General features: G+C 45.5%; 1 protein-coding gene across 2 annotated transcripts in view; it reads right to left on the bottom strand.

Annotated features, from left to right (window-relative positions):
• Nucleotides 1–21,125, bottom strand: part of SIPA1L2 (signal induced proliferation associated 1 like 2) — a 249,628-nt gene that overhangs the window by 96,298 nt on the left and 132,205 nt on the right. For both annotated transcript variants that reach the window (XM_088474334.1, XM_088474335.1), the window contains exons 11-12: nucleotides 17,101–17,201; nucleotides 4,535–4,914 (exon numbers count right to left, since the gene is read on the bottom strand). In XM_088474334.1, the coding sequence (XP_088330460.1) occupies nucleotides 4,535–4,914; nucleotides 17,101–17,201 (481 nt within the window). The remainder of the gene's footprint in view (nucleotides 1–4,534; nucleotides 4,915–17,100; nucleotides 17,202–21,125) is intronic.

Genomic DNA, 21,125 nt, shown 5'->3' with positions numbered 1-21,125 from the left:
GATCGGCAAATTGAAAGCCCCAATATCTGTTCCGAAATTACAGATTTTCCGCCACGCCACACTGATTTTGCATATGTCCGCCCACAAGGAGGATGACGCAGGCTAGGTACACACTGCGGTTGAGTCTCCCATATCCAAATATTCCTAAATACGGAATATTCCGAAATACAGAGCTTTTTTAGCATGACTGAAATAGTGAAACCTTTGCTTTTTGATGGTTCAAGGGGCCTGATTCAGAGCCGAACGCTCTGACCAGAGCGCTCGCTCTGAATCAGTGCCCTCCTCCATGAAAATGGAGCGGCCTCCTGGCCGCTCGCATAGCTGTGGGTGACCACCCACAGCATATGCGAGCGTCCATGATGATGGTCGCGATGGTCTTGACCATCGCGACCATCGGGCTTGCGACGGAGACCCTGCGGTAGGGTCTCGCTGCCGCAAGCCCTGGAGTGATTTTGGCTCTGATAGAGCCAAAATCACTCCCACTGACATCACTAGTGATGTCAGTGGGGCCGGCTTCAGACGGTAGGTGTTCCCATGGGAACGCCTCCGTCTGGCAGGCACGCCCCCGGGCCGCCCACCAAAGGGGGCGTGCTGTCAATCAACATTGACAGCACGCCCCCTTTGGTGCGAGACCCGGAGCGATGGAGAGCCCGTCGCTCGCCAGGTCTCGCGCATGCACACGACTGAGCTCCCTCCAACATTTTTATCAAGGACTTTTCCATATTAGAGGGGCATATTGAGATTTACATTGGAAAAATACCGCCACAAATCGCAGTTTGAAAAAAGTACATACTGCCTGAATGTATCATGTAAAGATTGCAGAGACAGCAGTCGCGTAAAAGAGCCGGCCAATAATTTCTTGATGCGTTCTACCATTCAGAAAAAAACGTTGCATATATTGTGTCATTGATGCTCCAAAGAAATTCACAAGTCTTTCTTAGGGAATAGCTGTTGATTGATTGTCAAAGTTGGAGAGCAATGTGATGAGACTGAGAGTATTAGGTGTGATTTTGTACAGCAATCTATAGTAAAGAGTGTGAGAAGTTCCGAGGTGTGATTACACTAGATTTTTAATGTATGTAAAAGGTTACATGAAAAAATAATGGAAAAAGTGATTAACCAGACCGCATGTGCCAAGGATGTGTCCTTTAGGTAACAAACACTTCTCTAATGTTTTAAATTAGGTTTTGACTTTTCAAGGAACAAATATGATTTTCAAGTATTTGATACAGGTACTTGTGATATTTGCCCTTATATTGTATTAAATAAACATGAGCTTGTGTGAATTCCAATCTGTCACAAGCATCCATTATATATCAGCCTTAAGTGTTTAAAGGGTCTATTTACTAAGCAGTGTTAGGAGACAGAGTGAAAAGTGATAAGAAAGTGATAAGGTGCCAGCCAATCAGCTCCCAACTGTCATCTCACAGGCTGTGGTTGAAAAATGACAGTTGGGAGCTGATTGGCTGGCACCTTATCACTTTCTTATCAGTAAGTGTTCCAGCACAAGTGAAAGCTAGAGGGAGGCCTCATCCCCTGTTCAACCCTCATTGGACAGGCTCTCATGGACACAGACTCTCTTCTCTCCTCCAGCGCTGCAATACGGTCTAAAACCAGACCCGATACCCACCACACCAGAATACCTCCTCCTCCATGGCAACATTTGTGAGTCAGCCCAGCATCTCTCCTGGAAGATCCAAAGTCCAGCCGGACAGGGTCGGTTTAAAGGGGGGGCGACATGGGCGGTCGTCCCTGGGCCCCCACACACAGAGGGGCCCCCACACAGGGTCGATGTGACCCTGCCGAGAACAGGTGCCAGCAGCACCTGTTCCTGGGACGAGGCCCTGCAGCCGCGGCTCCATTATTCAACTACAAGCAGCAGCATCAGTTTTACGCTAGAGCATGACCACTGACACACTTATTCCCCCCCTTATACTTGGGGGTGGAGCCAGTTCGGCAAGTCCCGCCCCATGACGTATGCCGCGATTCTCAGGACTATGGGGGCGGGGCTTGTCATATTAGCTCCTCTCCCAATGCGGGCAGTGTAAGGGGAAATACGTGTGTTGGGGGTCATGCCTGAGTCGAGGAGATGCCGGGTCCTATTGCAGCATCAATAGTAAGAATGTATGTGCTCAGTGTGTGTATATATGAATGTATGTGTGTATAAGTGTTAGTGTGTATACTGTGTATGTATGTGTCAATGTGTGTATATGTGTTAGTGTGGGTATGCTGTCTATGTGTATGTGTTTGCTCCTGTCTTCATGTGGCCTGGGGGGGGGCTCTGTGTGGGGCTTTGGGGGGGAGGCTCAGCTCTGTGTGGCTTGAAGGGGGCCCCCACAACTTAGTTGCCCTGGGGCCCCCACAAGCTACGATTAACAGGTCAAAAAAAATTAATTTCTGGCACACATGACTGTGAGCAGGATAATATCACTGTGGAGGTTGCAGTGTTGGGGTCTATGGAACATTCGGCCTTGGAATAGTAGCCCAGGAGATCCAATGAGATTAGAAGACCCATAACAATACTTGCTGGCCTACACCACCGCTGTGGGAGTGGTCATTCTGGGGATGTCCTCACCTGTTGTACCCTTGTACCGCATGTAATGATGGTATGTGTCTACCTTACATATGTGGTACTACCCTATCTCGGCCATATGAGAAAGAGTGAGAGAGAGGAGGGTAAAGAGAGAGAGAGTAGGGTAAAAGAGATAGAGGAAGGAGGGGGAGAGAACGAGAGAGAGAGGTAGGAGGGGAGGAGATAGAGGGTGAAGGTAGAGAGAGATACTGGAGAGAGAGGGAGGGGGGAGAAAAGTAATACCTCTTTTCCACCAAAAACCCGGGTCCGACTTGGGATACAGACATGGTTCTAACCCAGGTCAGACACCATTTACACAGCACCTGGGTCTGCCCTGCTAAACTTGTGAGGTCATAAACAGTGTGAGGTGACTGCTCCACAACCACCAATCAGCTCAGTTTAGGCATGACCCAGGTCAGATAACCCTGCACCATTACCCAGGTCCATCCTGGGTCCGACCCTGGTAGCTACCTGGGTTAGATTGCAGGGTCACATAACCCAGGTTATTTCTCAGGAACCCTTTTACACTGAGCTGCAGCCCAGGTAGACCTAGCAATAACCCAGGTTTTTGCTCTGGTGTAAATTGTGTATAAGGGAGATAGAGGGAGAGAAAGAGCAGGACAGGGATAGGGAGAGGGGAGAAAGGAGGGGAGAGAAAGAAAGAGAACGGGGAGAGACAGATTGAGGAGAAGAGAGAGAGGGTGGAAGGGAGAGAGACAGGGGGAGAGAAAGAGGAAAAAGGAAGTGAAAGAGATGGGAAGAATTGGGGGTGGAAAAGCATATACAAGATGCATAGGCAAATACAGTGGGATTTCTGGTGGCCTGGAAACCCCCTCCCCAGCCCACACGATGACCACAATAAATTCTGCAGTATTTCATACAATTTTACTAGTGTTGCATGTTCACCTCAATATCACAAACGAAATAATTAGCACCACCTGTGGTTCTTTTAAAATGTCAGCTAGTAATGAATACACATGTGCACCAACTAGGAGATCTGGAAACATTCACTGTTAGGGTTGTACTGCTATCTGTACTGCTAGCTGTACTGCTAGGGTTAATTATTAATACTGTTATCCAGTGCATAAGGAAAACCAATATTTACATACATTTCCAGAGCAGTGTTAGGTTCTTCTGCTGCTCCCCCAGTTTTGCTCCCACGCTCTGGAATGGTGCCCACATTTGAAATAAAAACCCAGGCAGGATGTCCCTACTGCCGCATCTAATGGCTTACTGTGATCACTGGTCCTATATACAGTATGCTGGAATTATGACATAACCAGCTTTAATATTCATCATACAAAGTGTAGTGTAATGGTGCATACACACGGTCAGATTTGTCAGATGAACGACTGAAAGATTTGAACGATTTTACCAAAGATTTGAACGATTTGAACGATTTTTTACTGCATTAAAATGAATGGAATCGTCCAAGTCTGACTGCAAACACATCAGATGTCAGATATCGTTATCTGAACATCGTGAACGCACATCGTTCATCGTTCAGGCATGTCAGATATGTCAGCTTTTCCTTCAGATCTGAACGATAACGATTTCAAAAATTGTTCATATCTGAAGGAAAATCTGACCGTATGTATGCACCATAAGTGTTAATTGTGCCCTCTTCTTAGATTGGTCACACTTGCTCTAAAATCAAGCATTTGGAAACCCCCCTCTAGAAATCCTGTGTTTGCACCTGAGATGAATAAAGGGAGATAGGGAGAAGAATAGGGGGAGCTAGGAGAAATAAGGGGAAGAATAGTGCAGGATGGGAGAATTAGAGGGAGAGAGATGGGAAGGTGAAGGAAGAGACACAAAATAAAATATTGACAATAGCTAATGACCCGTTGAATGATAGGTCCAAAATACTAGTTGCACATTGCAAACTGCAGGACAAAATAATGAGACATTATGAATTAAGTAGTTTCAGATGTACAATATGGCTCATACATTAAACTATACCTGGAATGTGAAGATAACTCACTAAGATCTCCCATGCTTCCAACAGCTGAATGGCTGGCAGGGTAGTTGTGAACAGAATATATGTTTCTGCGGCCATCATCTGGTGTGCTTTCTGAAGAGCTGTTCCATTGCATCATTTGTTCTGTCCTGTTGTGTGAAGAAGATCTGCTGTTTGGATGAAGTGCAGTAGCTATGACTTGCGTGGAAATACTGCATGGTGCTGTATCAAAACCACTGTCTGTTGAGGCCCCTTTAATATATGTTAGTCCAAGTAACTCAGGGTCCATAAGGTCTCCAGAGCCAAAATGTTTGTCATCACTATTACTTGATGCACTGCTGGAAACAGTATTACTGCTTGAATGGCTTGAACAACTTTTGATCTAAAATATTTACAGAAAAAAGTCATGAACAGGAATAAAGTTATATTAAAATGTCTGTGAATGTCTAAAAATAAAAATGTATGTCCTTAAGTAAATCCCAGTGGTATTATTTAGAGCTGTCTCTGTTTTCTGTCCCATGCACATGTATTGGTCTTCCAACTCAGCTGTCTCTGTTAATCCCTAGGGAGCATTTGTCAAGGCAGCCTTGTTCCAGTCTATCATAGTACAAATGTGCCATCAGATTATTGGGAAAGACAGCTGAGCTGGAAAACTCAAGACAATTCTTGACTGTCCCATCAGTATACATTCCTACAGTGCAGTATCATACACAGACATCCAGGGCTTCATGCAGAGTTGCGGTTTTCCCTATGGTAGAAAGGAGTACGTCTCAGTGTGCACAAAAATTAGGAGTGAAGGGGTGGGCTCTCATACCCCGGGTACATTAAGGGTGTGTTCATGCACTTTATGAGATATGCAGAGCTCAGGTAGCCACAAATATACCTCTTAGGAGTCCTATCAATTATGGCTGCCTCTTTCTTTCCTGGTATATAAAGAAAAGGTTCTGAGAGCTCCCATCAAGTTAATGATTAAGATAATAATATAGTAAAGGGTAGGATACAAGTGTTATACTTATTGACTAGTGTATTTTGGGTATACTGTGGGGTTCACAATTAAGCTAGTGAAGCAGATACAGACATAGACGTGACAAACATAACATTCAAATGAATGCAGCTTGTCCATAAGATGTAGTGTAGTGAAATGAAAACATACTGGTGATAACATCCACATCTGGAACTGTGAATAGGTAACTGGGCTTACCCTACAGAGTTCTGTGGCTGTGGTGATGCAAGACATCCACTTTGAGCATCTTTAGACGCTCAAATACCGTAGATACAACCATCGGTCGTACCATCGAAACTTGCAACAGCCTGATAGATGCAGATTGTCCGTCACTGTATGGCCTCCAATGTAAACGATTTTGCGTCTGAATTAGCAACCACGTCAGTGACACAATTACAACACTCCCACAACATGCCCATAAGATGGGCAATCTCTGTGTGCCCACTCAGCCACCTCCCTGCCACCACCCAGCAACACCCAATAAATCATAAAAGCGCCTTGACTCTGGATGCATGCAGTGTGACTTACTAGAAAATAATCACTCAATTGCGTGCGTCATTGACATTGCGTCTGACTCCGAATCAGTTCCTGAAGTGGATGTTATCACCAGTATTTTTCATTAATCCATGCAGACTCTCACAGAAGAGCTGTATTCATTTGAATGTTATGATTGCCACACTTATGTCCTCACGGATTTGTAGACAAGCGACCAGATGTGCGGCACTCGAGACTTGAACAAAATAATTTAACAGACTGTATAGCTTAACAACGTTTCAGTTTATCACTGTCTTCAGGTTCCTGAGGACAGTGATAAACTGAAACGTTGCTAAGCTATCCAGCCTGATGAATTATTTTGTTTAAGTCTCGAGTGCCGCACCTTTGGTCACACACATATATATATATATATATATATATATATACACACAGAAGTGCCAAAAGTCATAGGATAGATGCTTCGTATCATGTAGGACCCCTCTAGTCCGGCTAAGTGCAGCAAATCTATGTGGCATCGATTCCACAAGTAGATGGAAGACCACTGAAGACAGGTTGACCCATGCCATCGAGATGGCTTCCCACAGCTCCCTGATATTTGTAGGTGCAGGATGTTGAGTGCAAATGGACCTGCCATACCATAAATGCACGACTGGGTTCTTATTGGGTGAACGTGGTGGCCATATCATTCGTCAAACTCTCCGGAATGCTCCTTGAACCACTTGTGGACAACTTGCGACCGATGACACAATGCTTTATCCTGCTGGAATATTCTATTGTTGTGGGGGTACATGAAGTCGATGAAGGCATGCAAATGGTCATCAAGCAATGCAGTGTAACAGTTACCGGGCAATGATGTGTTCAGGTGGACCAGCGGACCAAACCCATGCCATGTGAACTCGCCCAACACCATTAAGGAACCTACAACCAGCCTACAAGGTGCATGGTTGACAAATGGGGTCCATGGCCTCATGGGGTCTGCTCCACACCCAAACCCTACCACCAGCCTGAAACTGGAACTGTGACTCATCGGACCACACCTCATGTTGCCAGTCCTCGAGGGTCCAATTACCGTTGTCAGGAGCCCAGGTAATACACTGTGTCCAGTGTCGCATTGTTAACAGGGGCACTCTAATTCTACTTCCATATCCCATGGAAGCTAAAGAACACTGCACTGACTTGCTGGATATGCGTCTGGTACCTCCTACATTGAACGTGGATATGATTTGAGCCAGTGCCGCTTTTCTATTACCATATACCATTTTCTCCAGACACCGCTGGTCACGATTATTAAGCACCTGTGGTCAGCCACTGCACTGTCCATGGTGGGTGGTAATGCATTCCATGAGGTAGTCGAGGTACACACATGACAACAAAGATCGTGGAATGTTGAATGTCTGCAGAACTTCGAAAATGGAATGTCCCATCATTCAGGCACCCACTATCTTGCTCCTGTTAGAACAGGAGATGTCAGATTAAGCCTGGGCATGACGCCACCTACCATTACCTTTATATGCTGCTATCCCATGACATTTGGCACTTCAGTGTATAAAGACAGACAGACAGATGGGCAAGATGGGGTTAAATATTTTCTTTCAATGTAATGAGTGGTGTGAATACAGTACAGATCTGTCCTGTGTCCTTTGTTAGCTTTGCTGGAATCACACTAAACACATCTCTATCTCACAACACTGTGATGGATACAGTCGCACACTATGTTATCGGCTGTTTTCATAACTATAATACAAAGCGCAACAGCAAGGTGGCCACAATGTATCACTCTGTATGGGTCTATTAAACAATAGAAAATGCGAGTGGAGGCGGCGTTGAATCATGGAGGGCCTGTTCTGTCTATAGAGTTGGATGTAAAGAGCAATATTATAATATATTAAAGTAGTATATTTAAAAAAATAATAATAACTTGGTTTTGCAATGTTATGTTACTGCTTGCTGTCGTTTACAGCGTATAAACTCTTTTAAATATGGCATAAGACATTTATTATAGTGTACATTTGCTGGCAGCTCCCCTGCTCTGACCTATCAGATACTGAGCTGTTAGTTGCGTTGGGCTCCCTATTTTTTTTCAAAATGGATAAGGTCTATTTCAGAACCTTTGGAATCACTAACAGGGGTATTCAATTTGGAGCGAAAAGTCTGTGCTGGACTTTTCGCTCCACATCGCTGATTTTCCTGGGATAAAGTATCGGGCGCGTGCCCACTTTATCCCCGTATTCAATTAAAAACCTACGAAAACGGGAGTCGGCGAAAGAGTATCGGCGAAAAAAAACAGGATTTACCTGGAATAATTGTTGGACCCCCCTAAAGCTGTCAAAACATGGGGGAATCACTATGGGTACCCCCGTTTTAGCCTGCAAATGAAAGTCGGGGTTTTAAATAGCCGCGGCAGGTGTTTTTTTCCCGACATTGAAGAAGTGATGCAGAAGAGCACTTAGGTAATTTTTTTTTGGTTTTTTTAACTGGTTCCATCAATTTTGGGGTACATGAAAATGGGTACTAGCATATTTTTATGTCCCTAAAGTAATTTTTAAAAAATTCTGCAAAAATGCACCTGCCACTAATAGCCTATTCTAGAAAACACCTGCCGCATACTTGCAAAATAGCCCTGAACCTATTTCCCTATTTTTAAACACTTTTTTCCATTTATTTTTTTTTCACCCCAATTTTTAAATAATTTCTTTGGGGTGTCCCTAATTTTTATTTTACTTTTTTTGACGCAGTTTATTTTTAAATGACATTCCCAGGGTTGCAGGCTATTTTTTTTAAGCCTGAAATCCTAAACCCCAATTCTGCACTTTTTTTCGCCACCTATTCAGTGGTGAAAAGTTATCCCTGTTTTTTTTCAAAGACTTTTCGAACATGCGAAAAGTCCTTGAAATTGAATACGGGGATAATTGAAATCGGCGAAAATGACGTCATCGGCGATAAATTTTCGCTCCAAATTGTATACCCCTGTAAGTATTTATTAAAAGATGGTTGAATTTAGTGTATCTTAAAGTATTTTATTTTTGTATTGTTGTGTGTGTCTTTTTTAAACATCAATAATCTTTATTGAAATTGTCAAGGAAGGGGTACAGAAAATAGAGAAGTGGAGGGTAAGGGACAGAAAAAGAATTGAAAATACACAAATCAGAGTAAAATAAACAGGGATCTCAACTAGAAGTACTAGGTTCATTCAAATTAAATTGTAAGGGATCTGACAAAGATGGGTTGTAAACCAATTGAGCACCTTCCCCATCAGTCACTTATTCATGCCAAGCCATCCACTTGATTAATGGAGAGGACGCAGAGAAGGAATATGGCATGGATTCAGGGCCTGATTCAGACCCGCTAGCAAGCACTATGTGCTAGCGAGCGGGTCGATGTTTGGCCACTGCGCATGCCGGAGCCGGCTCCGACGTGCGCATGCGCAAGACCCGACTAGCGACGGGCGCTCCGTCGCTCGCACCAAAAGGGAGCGGCTGTCGATGTTGATCGACAGCTCGCCCCGTTTTGGAGGCGGGCAAGGGGGGTGGCTGGCCAAATGGAGGCGTTCCCGACTCTATTAAGAGCCAGAAGCTCACTTGGGCTTGCGGGAACGAGACTCTACCGCAAGGGTCTCGTCGCAAGCCCCGATGGTCACGATGGTCGAGACCATCGCGACCATCACCTGGCCGCTCACAATAGCTGTGGGTGGTCACCCACAGCTATGCGAGCGGCCAGGAGGCAGCACAAAAAAACACAAAAAACGCCCTGATTCAGAGCAAGCGCTCTTTCAGAGCATCCGGCTCTGAATCAGGCCCTCAGTTTCCATTAGGAAATGGAAATGAACTTTGTGAAATGCCTTCAATGAAAGGGGAGGGGGGGAGGGATGTTTGCACCATTGGGCCAAAGCAGTTCTCGCAGCAATACAAATATGACCAAGCACATACTTTTGATGAGGTTGTACTACTACAGGATAAATATGTAACAAGGCCACTAAAAGAGACAAAGACAAGGATACAGTTAACACCTTGTTAATCGGGTAGAACACCTCTAACCAAAAATCACGAAGAAGAGGACAGGACCAAAAAACATGAAATAAATGACCCACCTCACCACATTGTCAGCAGCAAAATTTAGAGCATGAAGGCCAATAGGTATGAAGTCTATCAGGGATAAGGTATAGTCTGTTTAATAATTTGACATGCATTCCCGTATGGTTCAAACAACGAGATATACAAAATGACATGGAGTAGATAATTTCCTATTGGGAATCTGAAATGGGGTGACCCAGGTCCAGTTCCCACCGAAGTTGAACAGGGAATTTGACAACAGGACACAGCTCTAAAAGATAGTTATACCAAAAGGAAATACTACCACTACTCCCACCAGAAATCAACTGGGATAAGATATTACTCGGGGTAGATTGTAAGGGCCTGAAGGACCGCATAGTACTTTGAAACCAATGACGGTTCTGTAGGTAATGAAACAGTTCCGTAGCGGGTAAAGAATAATGGGTTTGTAATTGGAAGAATGAGAGGAAAATGCCAGCATCCATGAGATCACCTAAAGTGGTAATACTCCAAGCACACCAAGAGAGAATATTGAGGTTAGAGATCACTTTAGCTACGGCTTTAAGAGAAAGGGCAGTGGTTGGGAGAAAAATGCTGGAACACGAGAATCAACCTATCCCAAACATGTAATGAGGCTTTCATAGAAGAAAATAATGGGAGGGAAGATGGCCACATATGTTTAGGAGCCCACTGTAAATAATTTAAGGAAAAGCCAGTACAACAAGCTTGTTCAAGGGCCACCCAATAGTTGGCAACAGGCGGAGCCAATCCCGAAGCTGAGCCAATAACATGCCTCTTGGTACTTAACCAAATCAGGTAAAGCCAAACCCTCATAAACCTTTGGAAGAATCATACGAGACCTTGCAATTTTAGGGGGACGATTCTTCCAAAGACAACCAGACAGAATAGAACTACACTTATCTAGGTATTTAGTAGGGAAGACCAGAGGAATTGTTCAAAAAAGGTACACGAGTTTAGGGAGCAGAGACATCTTAAATTCTGCTAAATGGCCTAACCAAGAAATTTCATAAGCCAGCTAGGACTTTGTAAACTTGACAAGCGTTCAAGTAGAGACGGGTGGTTAACATATAAACAAGATAAATATTTGGATGGGATATTAATTCCCAGGTAATAAATTTAGGTAGTTCGCCAATTATATGTGAATTTGGAATGGAGAAGAGAGATAACTGAGTCTTCTAGATTAATAGGCATAGCGTCAGTCTTAGTCGTGTTTAGCTTGCAGTAAGAAGCTGCACTATACTCGTCTAAAATGTCATGTAAGTGTGGCAACGAGGTAAGAGAATATGTAACAAAAAAAGTACGGAAGAGTTTATGTTTCATAGACCTAACCGTAATACCAGTGAAATTAGTAGCAGTCCGAAGTTTAAAGGTTCAATGGGCAAAACAAATATCAAAGGGGAGAGGGGACAACCCTGACGAGTACTGTTGGTATCTAAAATAAAACCATTACTGAACACCCTTGCAGAGGAGTTACTAAACAGAGCAAAAATTTAAGACAATATACGAACACGAAACAAAAATTGGGAAAGAACCGTGCGCATATACAACCAATTCAACCAGTCGAATGCCTTCTCAGCATCAAGAGAAAGCATAAGAAGGCCAGAACCAGAAGCATTAACATAGTCAAGAAGATCGAACACTCTGCGAGTATTATCAGAGGTCTGTCTGCCAGACACGAACCCCACCTAGTCAGCATGCACTAGAGAAGAGGGTTAAGACATTGAGCAATTAACTCAGCATACAATTTTACATCTCCATTCAGAAGAGCAATGGGGCCATAATGTTGGCAGTAAGCAGGATCCTTCCCCAACTTAGGAAGGGTCACAACCTGTGCCTCTAACATTTCAGTAAGGAACGTCCCTGAAGCAGTAAGTGTGGGAACTAGTTGGCTCTGATAGGTCACTTAAAAGTCATTTATAAAGTGGGGGCGTGGCGACAACTGCTATAGAGTGAGGACATCTTCTCTGAGCTCTCCTGCTTACCCATCCTGTAATTTCCCTATCCTGCTCACTGTGACAGTGGTTGGGTGTGTCTGTCTGACTGACTGCCCTCCTTGCCCCTGGTGACTCGCTCGTGTTGCATTTCAGAGCTATCTTTCACCCGGGAGCGACCTTCCTCCCTGCGGCCTCTAATACAGCCGTTTCTGATACTGTGCCACGATTTCTGGGTCCGGCCCTGGTGGATGCTGCAGTGACTGTCACCCGTGGTTCCTGTGGCCCGGTAGGAGTTGCTCCCTCACACAACTGCTGAGGGGGCTGCTTAGGAGGTCTGCGCCTCTCCCTCTCTTCGGCTCCAGCACTATGGTCTGTGTAGGCCAGTTTGGTCACGCTCGGCACCCATTTTGGGAACTGTGTGCTTCTCCTAGCTGCCCAGCTCCAGCACTTTTTCCTGTTTATACGGCTCCAGTTTTACTATAAATATGGGTAAGACTGGTCATGCAGCTGCACTACACCACAACACCCACCAGCTCCACAGACCGAAGATTTGCAGAATCCACCCCTGCCTGCGACTTCAGGGAGCTCCCAAGGTCCTGCTACTGCAGCCCCTCCGGAAGTGTCCTTACAGCAAGTCCTGGAATCTGTTACAGTCATTGAAAATCACCTATCAGATAAAATTGAAAAATGTGCAGTGTGACGTCTCCCTGCTCTGTCACGATATGCAACGGATTCGTGAACGCATGGGCGAGGTTGAAATCCGTATTTCTACATTAGAGGACTCCCATGGCCCTCTACATGAGAATGTCTCTAATATGTGTCAGCAGATGTCCGTCATGTAGAGCAGCCATGGAGGGAAGACTTTGCCGTAATAATGTCAGACATGGAGGGAAGACTTTGCCGTAATAATGTCAGACATGGAGGGAAGACTTTGCCGTAATAATGTTTGTTGGACTACCTGAAAAAAAAGAGGGTTCCTCTCCAGAATCCTTTCTTGATCGTGGCTTATTTATACTTATGGCAGAGACTCCTTCTCCTCTCAATTTGCAGTGGAGTGGGCGCATCGCATTTCTTCTATGCCCCTTCCTCCTGGTGCGCCACCTCATACATTCATCGACAAGTTCCTGCACTATATAAATTGGGACTCTGTACTCCGGCTGTCTCGCACTAACGGTCCACTGGGACGGAATGGTGTGTGTATCTCAGTGTTTCTGGATTTTGCAGTGGAGGACTAGAAGGACAGAGCAAAATTTCTCCCCATTTAACCAGGTTTCAGGACATGAACTTCTCCAATGCCATGCTATTTCCGTCCAAGCTACGAGTGGTGGCAGATGGAGAGACTCGCTTCTTCACTTCTCCTCATGAGAAGGCTGCCTGGGTGAATCGCTATGCCTCAGGCAATAGACAACTAGCTTAATTTACCTTTGATATTATGCCTTTTTTTGCGCTATTACTTGTCTCTTCTTTTCAGGATATAACCACATGCCTATCTCAGTTCTTATATTCTAGGTGTGGATATCCTAGGTTTGCCTCTTCTGTTGGCATTTGGGCAATTTGGTTGCTTTTGTTGCCCCTACATCTAGAGGTCAGTCTATGTAGTTCCTCCTGTATAAAGTTGTATAAAGTTTGTAAAATGCCCTCACCGTCGTAGTTCATATTGGAGGGCTCCCGTGCATTGGTGGCTATTTTGGTTTACTAACCCTGCTACCTGTAGGGAATTCATTCTACTTTTTAAGATTTTCTCTTAGCTTAGGTATTCTATTTTTTTAGGGGGATCTAAGTATGCCTATGCTGGGGGGGAGGGGGGTTGCGGGTATACAGGGAGGGGGGCTGGTTGGGTTTGTTTAGAATAAGTTTTCTTTTTTTTTATTATGTACAGTACATGCTGGCTGATATGTCACACATCCCTATTTATTCTATTGGAGGTCTGCTGTAACTCTGTCCCAGTTCTCTCAGATATTTTCTATTATTATTATTATGATAAGACTATGGAATGTTAGGGGGATTAATGATGGATTAAAAGATCTCAGGTGTTAAAACTAATCAAACAATATGATCCTGATTTCTCCTGTTTTACTGAGACTAATTTGGTTGGAAGCAAAATCCATTCCCTTGAGCGCCCCTGGGTAGGATGGGTATATCATGCTTCACACACCTCATCCTCACGAGGGGTCTCTGTTCTTATCAAAAAATCAGTACAGTTTGTATGAAATGCTGTTATGGTTGACCCTTACGGGTGCTATGTCTTCCTTGATTGTAAGGTTCACTCTGCTCCTATATTTTTACTAGCTGTTTATATGGGATGCAGTCAGGATACCGGAGGGCGCTATCCCGCCCGCCGATATCCCGACACTGACAGCCCGACGGGGAACTAAAGATAGGAGTCGAAATCCTGATGCCTATCACTAGCCCCACTACAAAATACCGACACCCAGCATACCAAACGAAGGTAAGCCGGGTGTCTTAGCGTCTAGCCGCGTGGGGGTAGGGAGGGTTAGGTTTAGGGATTTAAGGTATTTGCTGAACTTAAAAGACTTAGGGTTAGGCAGCCCGTGGGAGAGTTAGGGTAGGGAACCCCCCGACATTAGGCACCACTAGGGGGGGGTTAGGCACCCCTCCAGGAGGATTAGGTTTAGAGTGTGGGGAGGGAGGGGTAGGTTTAGGCACTAACTGGGGGGAGGTTAGGCACTAGGGGGGGAGGTTAGGGTTAGACACCACTAAGGGAGGGTTAGGGTTGGGGGGGGGGAAACGGGAGGGTTAGGTTACTTACCAGACCCATTCGGGAATTATGTCTATCGGGTTCCACTGTCGGTATTTGATCCGGTGTCTATTCAGCCACCGGCATTAAATACCGATTCCGTTTATATACCCCCTCCATTCTCATATGACGTGCTAAAGCAGAATTTATCGCTATGTCTCCTACTACCTCTGTGATTTGTCTAGGTGACTTTAATAACTATTTAGATCCCCTATTGGATAAATGGCGTAAGACCCCTATGGCAAGTCCAGTGGGGGTGGAATTGTGAAATTTGTGACTGGTCTGGAATGGGTAGATGCCTGGAGGGTGAAGCATACGGGGAAACAGCAATATTTCTATTTTTCCTCCTTTTTTTGCTCGTTTTCCAGCATTGATTTGGCACTGGTTTCTCCTTGTTTGATTCCCAAAATATATAGCGCTGAATATAAGACGACAAGTATCCCAAATCATTCTCCCCTTTTATTGACTGTAGACCTGAATGGCCCAAGAGGGCAGTCATTATGGAAATTACACCGCTCACGGCTTACTGCAGATGGAGACAGGTTCAGAGCTAGAAGCTGTTTGGAAGAGTTTCTTTACTGATAATGCTGGATCTGCTTTGGTAGCTACAGTTTGGGATGCATTTAAGGCCTTTATGTGAGGGACTCTACTTAAATGAGTTGCTGAACTTCAAATGTATTATAGGAGAAAGGAGTTTGAGCTTGAGACTGCTTGCCTTTCTCAGGAATTTGATTATTTAAAAGATAGACTAGAAGAAACTCGGGTCCAGCTCAGTCTGCTTGGACCTAGGTTTTTGAAGTCATAATCCAGAAGGTGGGGACACTTATTTGCTGCTATAGAAAACTACATGTTCCTGTTCCCAGGGAGTGCTGGATTTATATTTTGCGACATTAGGTGTAAATTTGTTACACCCACCATATCTGGTACGCTTTGAATCCTTATTTCTGGTGGATTTTATTCATTTATTTTTGTTCATCTGTGTGTTTATACATGGTGGTAATACACTATGGGAGTTCAATTTTTTTCTTTTTCATGTGGTTCCATAATGGGAGCCTGAAGCATTCATCACTTCTACTATCGTTACACGGTGGGATTATAAGAAGTTCCGACTTGAATTCAAGAGGACATTTCTAGGAGTGGACACATTTTATCCCTAACTTGGAATAGTGATACATTTACCCATGGTGTTAGGATACATTGTTAATAGGTCCATACACCTTAGTTTGTCTTCTCCCACTTTAGACCATATTTTTTTTTCTCAGTGTCTTCTCTTTTACTGTATATCCTGAAATATTAGTATATTAAATTTACTTATCTACACTCAGGGTGCGGGAGGTTAGGTTTAGGCACTAGGGGGAAGGTTAGGTTCAGGCACCGGGGAAGGAGGGAGAGGGGGAGGGTTAGGATGCCTACTACAGATGTCGGTATCCTACCCCTGTCAGGATGCCGACATCATGATTTTGACCACCGGGAACCCGAGCGCCGGCATCTCGTCCCATCCTATTTTATAGTATATTACAGTTGCACATTACTCATAACGGGTAATACTGATGAAGAATATAAATGCAAACAAAAAAAAACAAGTTTACCAGACAACCTGCGGCTCAACATCACTGATGCTAAACTATAGCTACTACTTGGTGGCTGCTATGTATGGCCTACTGAGATTTGTAGTTTTATTTTTTTAAATCATTTTTATTGAAACACTGTATATGACAAACCGAAAAAAGAATATAAATGATACAATTCCAGTTTTACATCTGAAAACAGAATCGTACATCTTTAAGAATAATACAAAAATCATCACAATTATAATATATAATCAGTTAAAAATTTAGCAGAACATAACTAATTAAGTCATCCTACAACACAGTAACAAAAGGTCCCAATAAGGTTCCTAATTCAATTCAACAGAAAATGGGAGATAGGAGTCATGAGGCAAGACCGAGAACCCAGCAAACACTAAACAAAAATAATGTAATTAAAAAAAAAAAAACCCCACACCCTTCTACAGATTCTACTCAGGATTCCCATATAATTGAAGGGTCATTAGATATTTAACGGAGGTTATACCATTGAGTATTCTTAGGGATTTGTAGTTTTATATATCAAGTCAACCAAATGTTGATTGATTTGATTTGATTTTAACACCACTTACATATAAGTATTTACATTAAATAAATAGAAAAATAAAGTATAAAAGAAATAAGTACGTAAATATACACCTTGCTATATTTTGCACATATTTTTCCTCATACATTGAAACAATTTTAGAAAACAAAGTAGTGATAGTTTTAAATAAACTTACATGTAAATTCTTGTTTGGTGATATTTTGACATTATTTTCTTTTTGTACACCTCTTCCCTTGTAGGAACTTAGCTTTTTATTTGACGGCATAAAACACTGTTCTAGGGAAGATAAAAAAAAGATATGCTTTTTAGGCAGTCATAAAATGATAACAACAAAACAATCTTACGCTGTTGTGTGATTGTTATTCACTAGAAAATCAAACTTAATGCAAAAAATAATAAAAAGCATACATGAATATTATTTGAGGACCAAATTGAATTTCACATACAATATACTTTAAATTTGCATTACCACTTAGCAAATAATTCACTGGTGTACCCATTCCTGGGGCTACTTTGTGCATCCACTTTCCCCCTTACTTTTTAATTTATCTCACTGCCCATGCTGAAAAGCTGTTGAGAAAGGGATGAGGTGTAGGCAAGAGGATTGTGGATTGTGGTTGGTCATCCCGCACACACTTTCCCCTTTGTTAATATTTCAAGTTTGGGGTCAATCCAATTAGGGGCAATTTGGGAGATGTGAGGTGCGAGTTGCTGTTTTCGCATTGTGAATTCATTTTGCAATTCAATTAGCTACTCGCACTGAACCAGTCAGAGTAAACTCGCATTTTTCCATTCGCACCTCCCTGAGAGAGAGATCGAAGGGAAAATCTTTATTTTAAGGTTAAAATGTCGGGACACCACACAGAACACCTTGGACACCCCCTAGGGGGCACGTACATAGGGCGAAGAATATAAGGTGGTGCATGTGCCGCTGGGGGGGGGGGGGGCGGGTGGAAGCAGGTGTGGATGTGAAGCCACACACACACCCGCACCTGCAGCCAGCTGCCCACATTCGTCATTCTAATGTGGCACCGGTCGCGAGTCAATGTGAGCTCGCAGACCAGGCAGCCAATGAGCAGCGGCTGCCGGTCCATGAGCTCTGATTGGCTCGTGGCCGGCGCCACATTTGAATGATGACGGCGTGCACTGCGTCTCTCTCAAGGAAGGACTGCGGGGCAGCTGGCTTCGTGACATGTGTGCAACTTCAAATCTACACCCACTGGGCTGCTGTGGGAGGCAGGGGCGCCAAGAGGGGGAGGGAGCAGGTACAAATTACCCAGGCCCAGGCTTGCTGGAGGGGCCCGGCGGGGGCCCTGGTCCGGCACCGCCCCCCCCTCCCGCCTACATCACAGCAGCCCAGCACACGCTGCTGTGTGCTGGGCTGCAGTGGGAGACTGCTCGCAGCAGCTGGAGCAGTCTCCTATGCCTATGGGGGGAGCGATCATGCTGATCGTGACCGCCATTGGCTGTGCGCCAGGCTGAGGGGCTCACAGTGCCCCCCTCCCAGTGAAGCGGCGCTGCTAAAATGTTTTTTTTATTCTGTGTTTTTTTCCTAAGGTGACGTGGCCACGCCTCCCCTGATTAGGCCACGCCCCATGTCACCCTGGCCCGCCGCGGCTCTTGGCTGCCCTGGTGGGAGGAGGGGAACTAGGTGACAGGCTGCGGGGTGGGAGGCCATAATGGAGTAAGGGGCATTACTGTGTGTGCCATAATGATGTGAGGGGCATTACTGTGTGTGGCAGAATGTATAAGGGGCATTACTTTGTGTGGCATAATGTATAAGGGGCATTACTTTGTGAGGCATAATGTATAAGGGGCATTACTGTGTGGTACACTGTATAAGGGGCATTACTGTGTGGCATTATTGTCACAAGTCGCCGCACTGCGTATGCAGGGCGAGTCGAACGCCGGGCGAGCATTCGCTGAAACTACTCCTGCCTCCTGTCCATCATGCTGGGATCGATCTGGATTGGCTCTTGCTTCTATTTCATCCTGGTGTGAACGCTGCTCCAATGCCGGTGATAGCGTTTCACATGTTTCCGGTTGTGGTCTGTCTCCTGTTGTGATTCCAGTTATCCTGTCAGCTTTATTTCTTGCCTGCCGTTTGTACCATCGAGGCAGCATAGTCCACATAGCATCTGCCACCTGCCGCTTGTGTCAACTAGGTGGCAAGGTGTGTAGTCCATCTCCCAGCCGCTTGTGTCATCCCGGCGGCACACAGTGCACTCACTGTCCTGAGGCCGCAAACCAGCGTCCAGTGGCTTGTGTCAACCCGGCGGCACATGTCGCACCTCAGCGTCCAAAGTACGCCAGTGTACCATCGCTTGTGTCAACCCGGTGACATAGGCCGCACCTCAGCGTCCTAAGTACGCAACCCAGCGTACCAACGCTTGTGTCAACCCGGCTACATAGGCCACACCTCAGCATCCTAAGTACAACTCCTCTGTACCATCACTAGTGTCAACTCGGCGACACTAGGAATCTTCATTTCTACCAGCCCTCAAGGCTGCTACACGGTCTAGAGGCCGCATCTTGTTCTCGACCCACAGGCCACTACCAGCCAACGCATATCAGCCCTCAAGGCTACTACTCGGACCAAAGGTCGCATCTTGTTCACGGCTCACAGTCTGCTACCAGCCTTCAAGGCCGCTACATGGCCCAAAGACCGCATCTTGTTCACGGCCCACAGGCCGCTACCAGCCAAGGCACACCAGCCCTCAAGGCTGCTACACGGCCCAAAGGCTGCATCTTGTTCTCAGACCACAGGCCGCTACCAGACAAGGCATATCAGCCCTCAAGGCTGCTAGACGGCCCACAGGCCGCATCTTGTTCACAGCCCACAGGCCACTACCAGTCAAGGCATTCCAGCCCTCATGGCTGCTACACGGCCCAAAGGCCATATCTTGTTCACAGGCTACAGGCCACATCCAGCCAAGGTTTCCAGCCCTCAAGGCTGCTACACAGACTATAACTACCTAACCCTTCTAGACTAAACCTACGATTCCTAACATTATTACCGGCCCAAACTATATTAAGGTTTAGTCATGGATCCTGGGCAAAATCCTGCATAAATTCTGGCAACCCAGATTCAGACCCCGCCTCTCTCAACCAATGAATGGCTCCCTCCATTGAAGTCAATGGAGAGCCGCAGGGTAACTAAAGTTTATTTTGTGGTTCCCACCATTGACTTCAATGGAGGGAGCCGTTCATTGGCTGAGAGAGGCGGGGGCTGACCTTTCTCAGCCAATGAATGCTCAGATACGGCTCTACAAAGGCAGAAGTCGTGTCTGAGCGCTTCATTCGGGAGATAACAACCATCATGGTTGTTACCTAGTGCGTGACTCGGTTTTATTTGTTTATTTATTTTCAGAAGACCATGACTGTCTACAGGGACAAGTGGACCACTCCAGGTGTGTGTATCTTGTGTTTATTTAAACATTTCTTTGCAGGTGAACTACAGGTACCAGCGGGCCCTTAAGCATGCGGGGAAGGCTTACTGGGACCTGCAGTTCTACTGTAAAGACAATGGCCCTGATTCAGACCCGCTCGCTGTCGCAGGCAGCTCGCAGGGTCTGTGGGCGTGTTATTTTTTGTCTGGCCGCTCGCAAAGCTGTGGGAGACCTCCCACACCTTGTGCGAGCAGGCAGGAGGCTGTCGCGATAATCGCGACCATCGGCGTGACGAGACCCTGTGGTAGGATCTCGGCTACCGCAAGGCCAAGTGGACTTCCTGCTCTAATAGTCTAATAGAGCAGGAAGTACAATGCTGACATCAGTAGTGATGTCAGTAGGGCCTCCCACAAACGGCAGGCGTTCCTAAGGGAACGCCTGCGTTTGTGCAGCCACCCCCTGCCCCGCCTACAAAATGTGGGCGAGCTGTCACTCACCATCGACAGCCGCCCCGTCTTGCAGCAAGCCCAGCACGCCGGACGCAGCGCACGTGCAGTGGGGTAAAATCGAGCCGCTTGCGAGCGGCTCTGAATTAGGCCCAATGTTTTTAATCATCTTTTTTTACACTACACTTACACTATAAACCCACCACCCACCACCCAGGGGTGGCGGGGATAGCCCCGGGCTATCAGCTTAGGCTAGGGTTGCCCTGGAGAGGGGGACCCCTTTTTTAGGGAGGTCCCCAACTCCCCAGGGATCCCTGGCCTGGGCTGACTAGCGGTCAGGGCTGATGCTGCGGCTGGGGGGCCCG

Source organism: Taudactylus pleione, unplaced genomic scaffold (genome assembly GCF_031769625.1).
Source record: "Taudactylus pleione unplaced genomic scaffold, aTauple2 ptg000154l, whole genome shotgun sequence".
In the NCBI taxonomy this organism is placed as follows: domain Eukaryota; kingdom Metazoa; phylum Chordata; class Amphibia; order Anura; family Myobatrachidae; genus Taudactylus; species Taudactylus pleione.
Note: the sequence above shows the minus strand (reverse complement) of the source record. Positions and strands in the feature narration are given on the sequence as shown.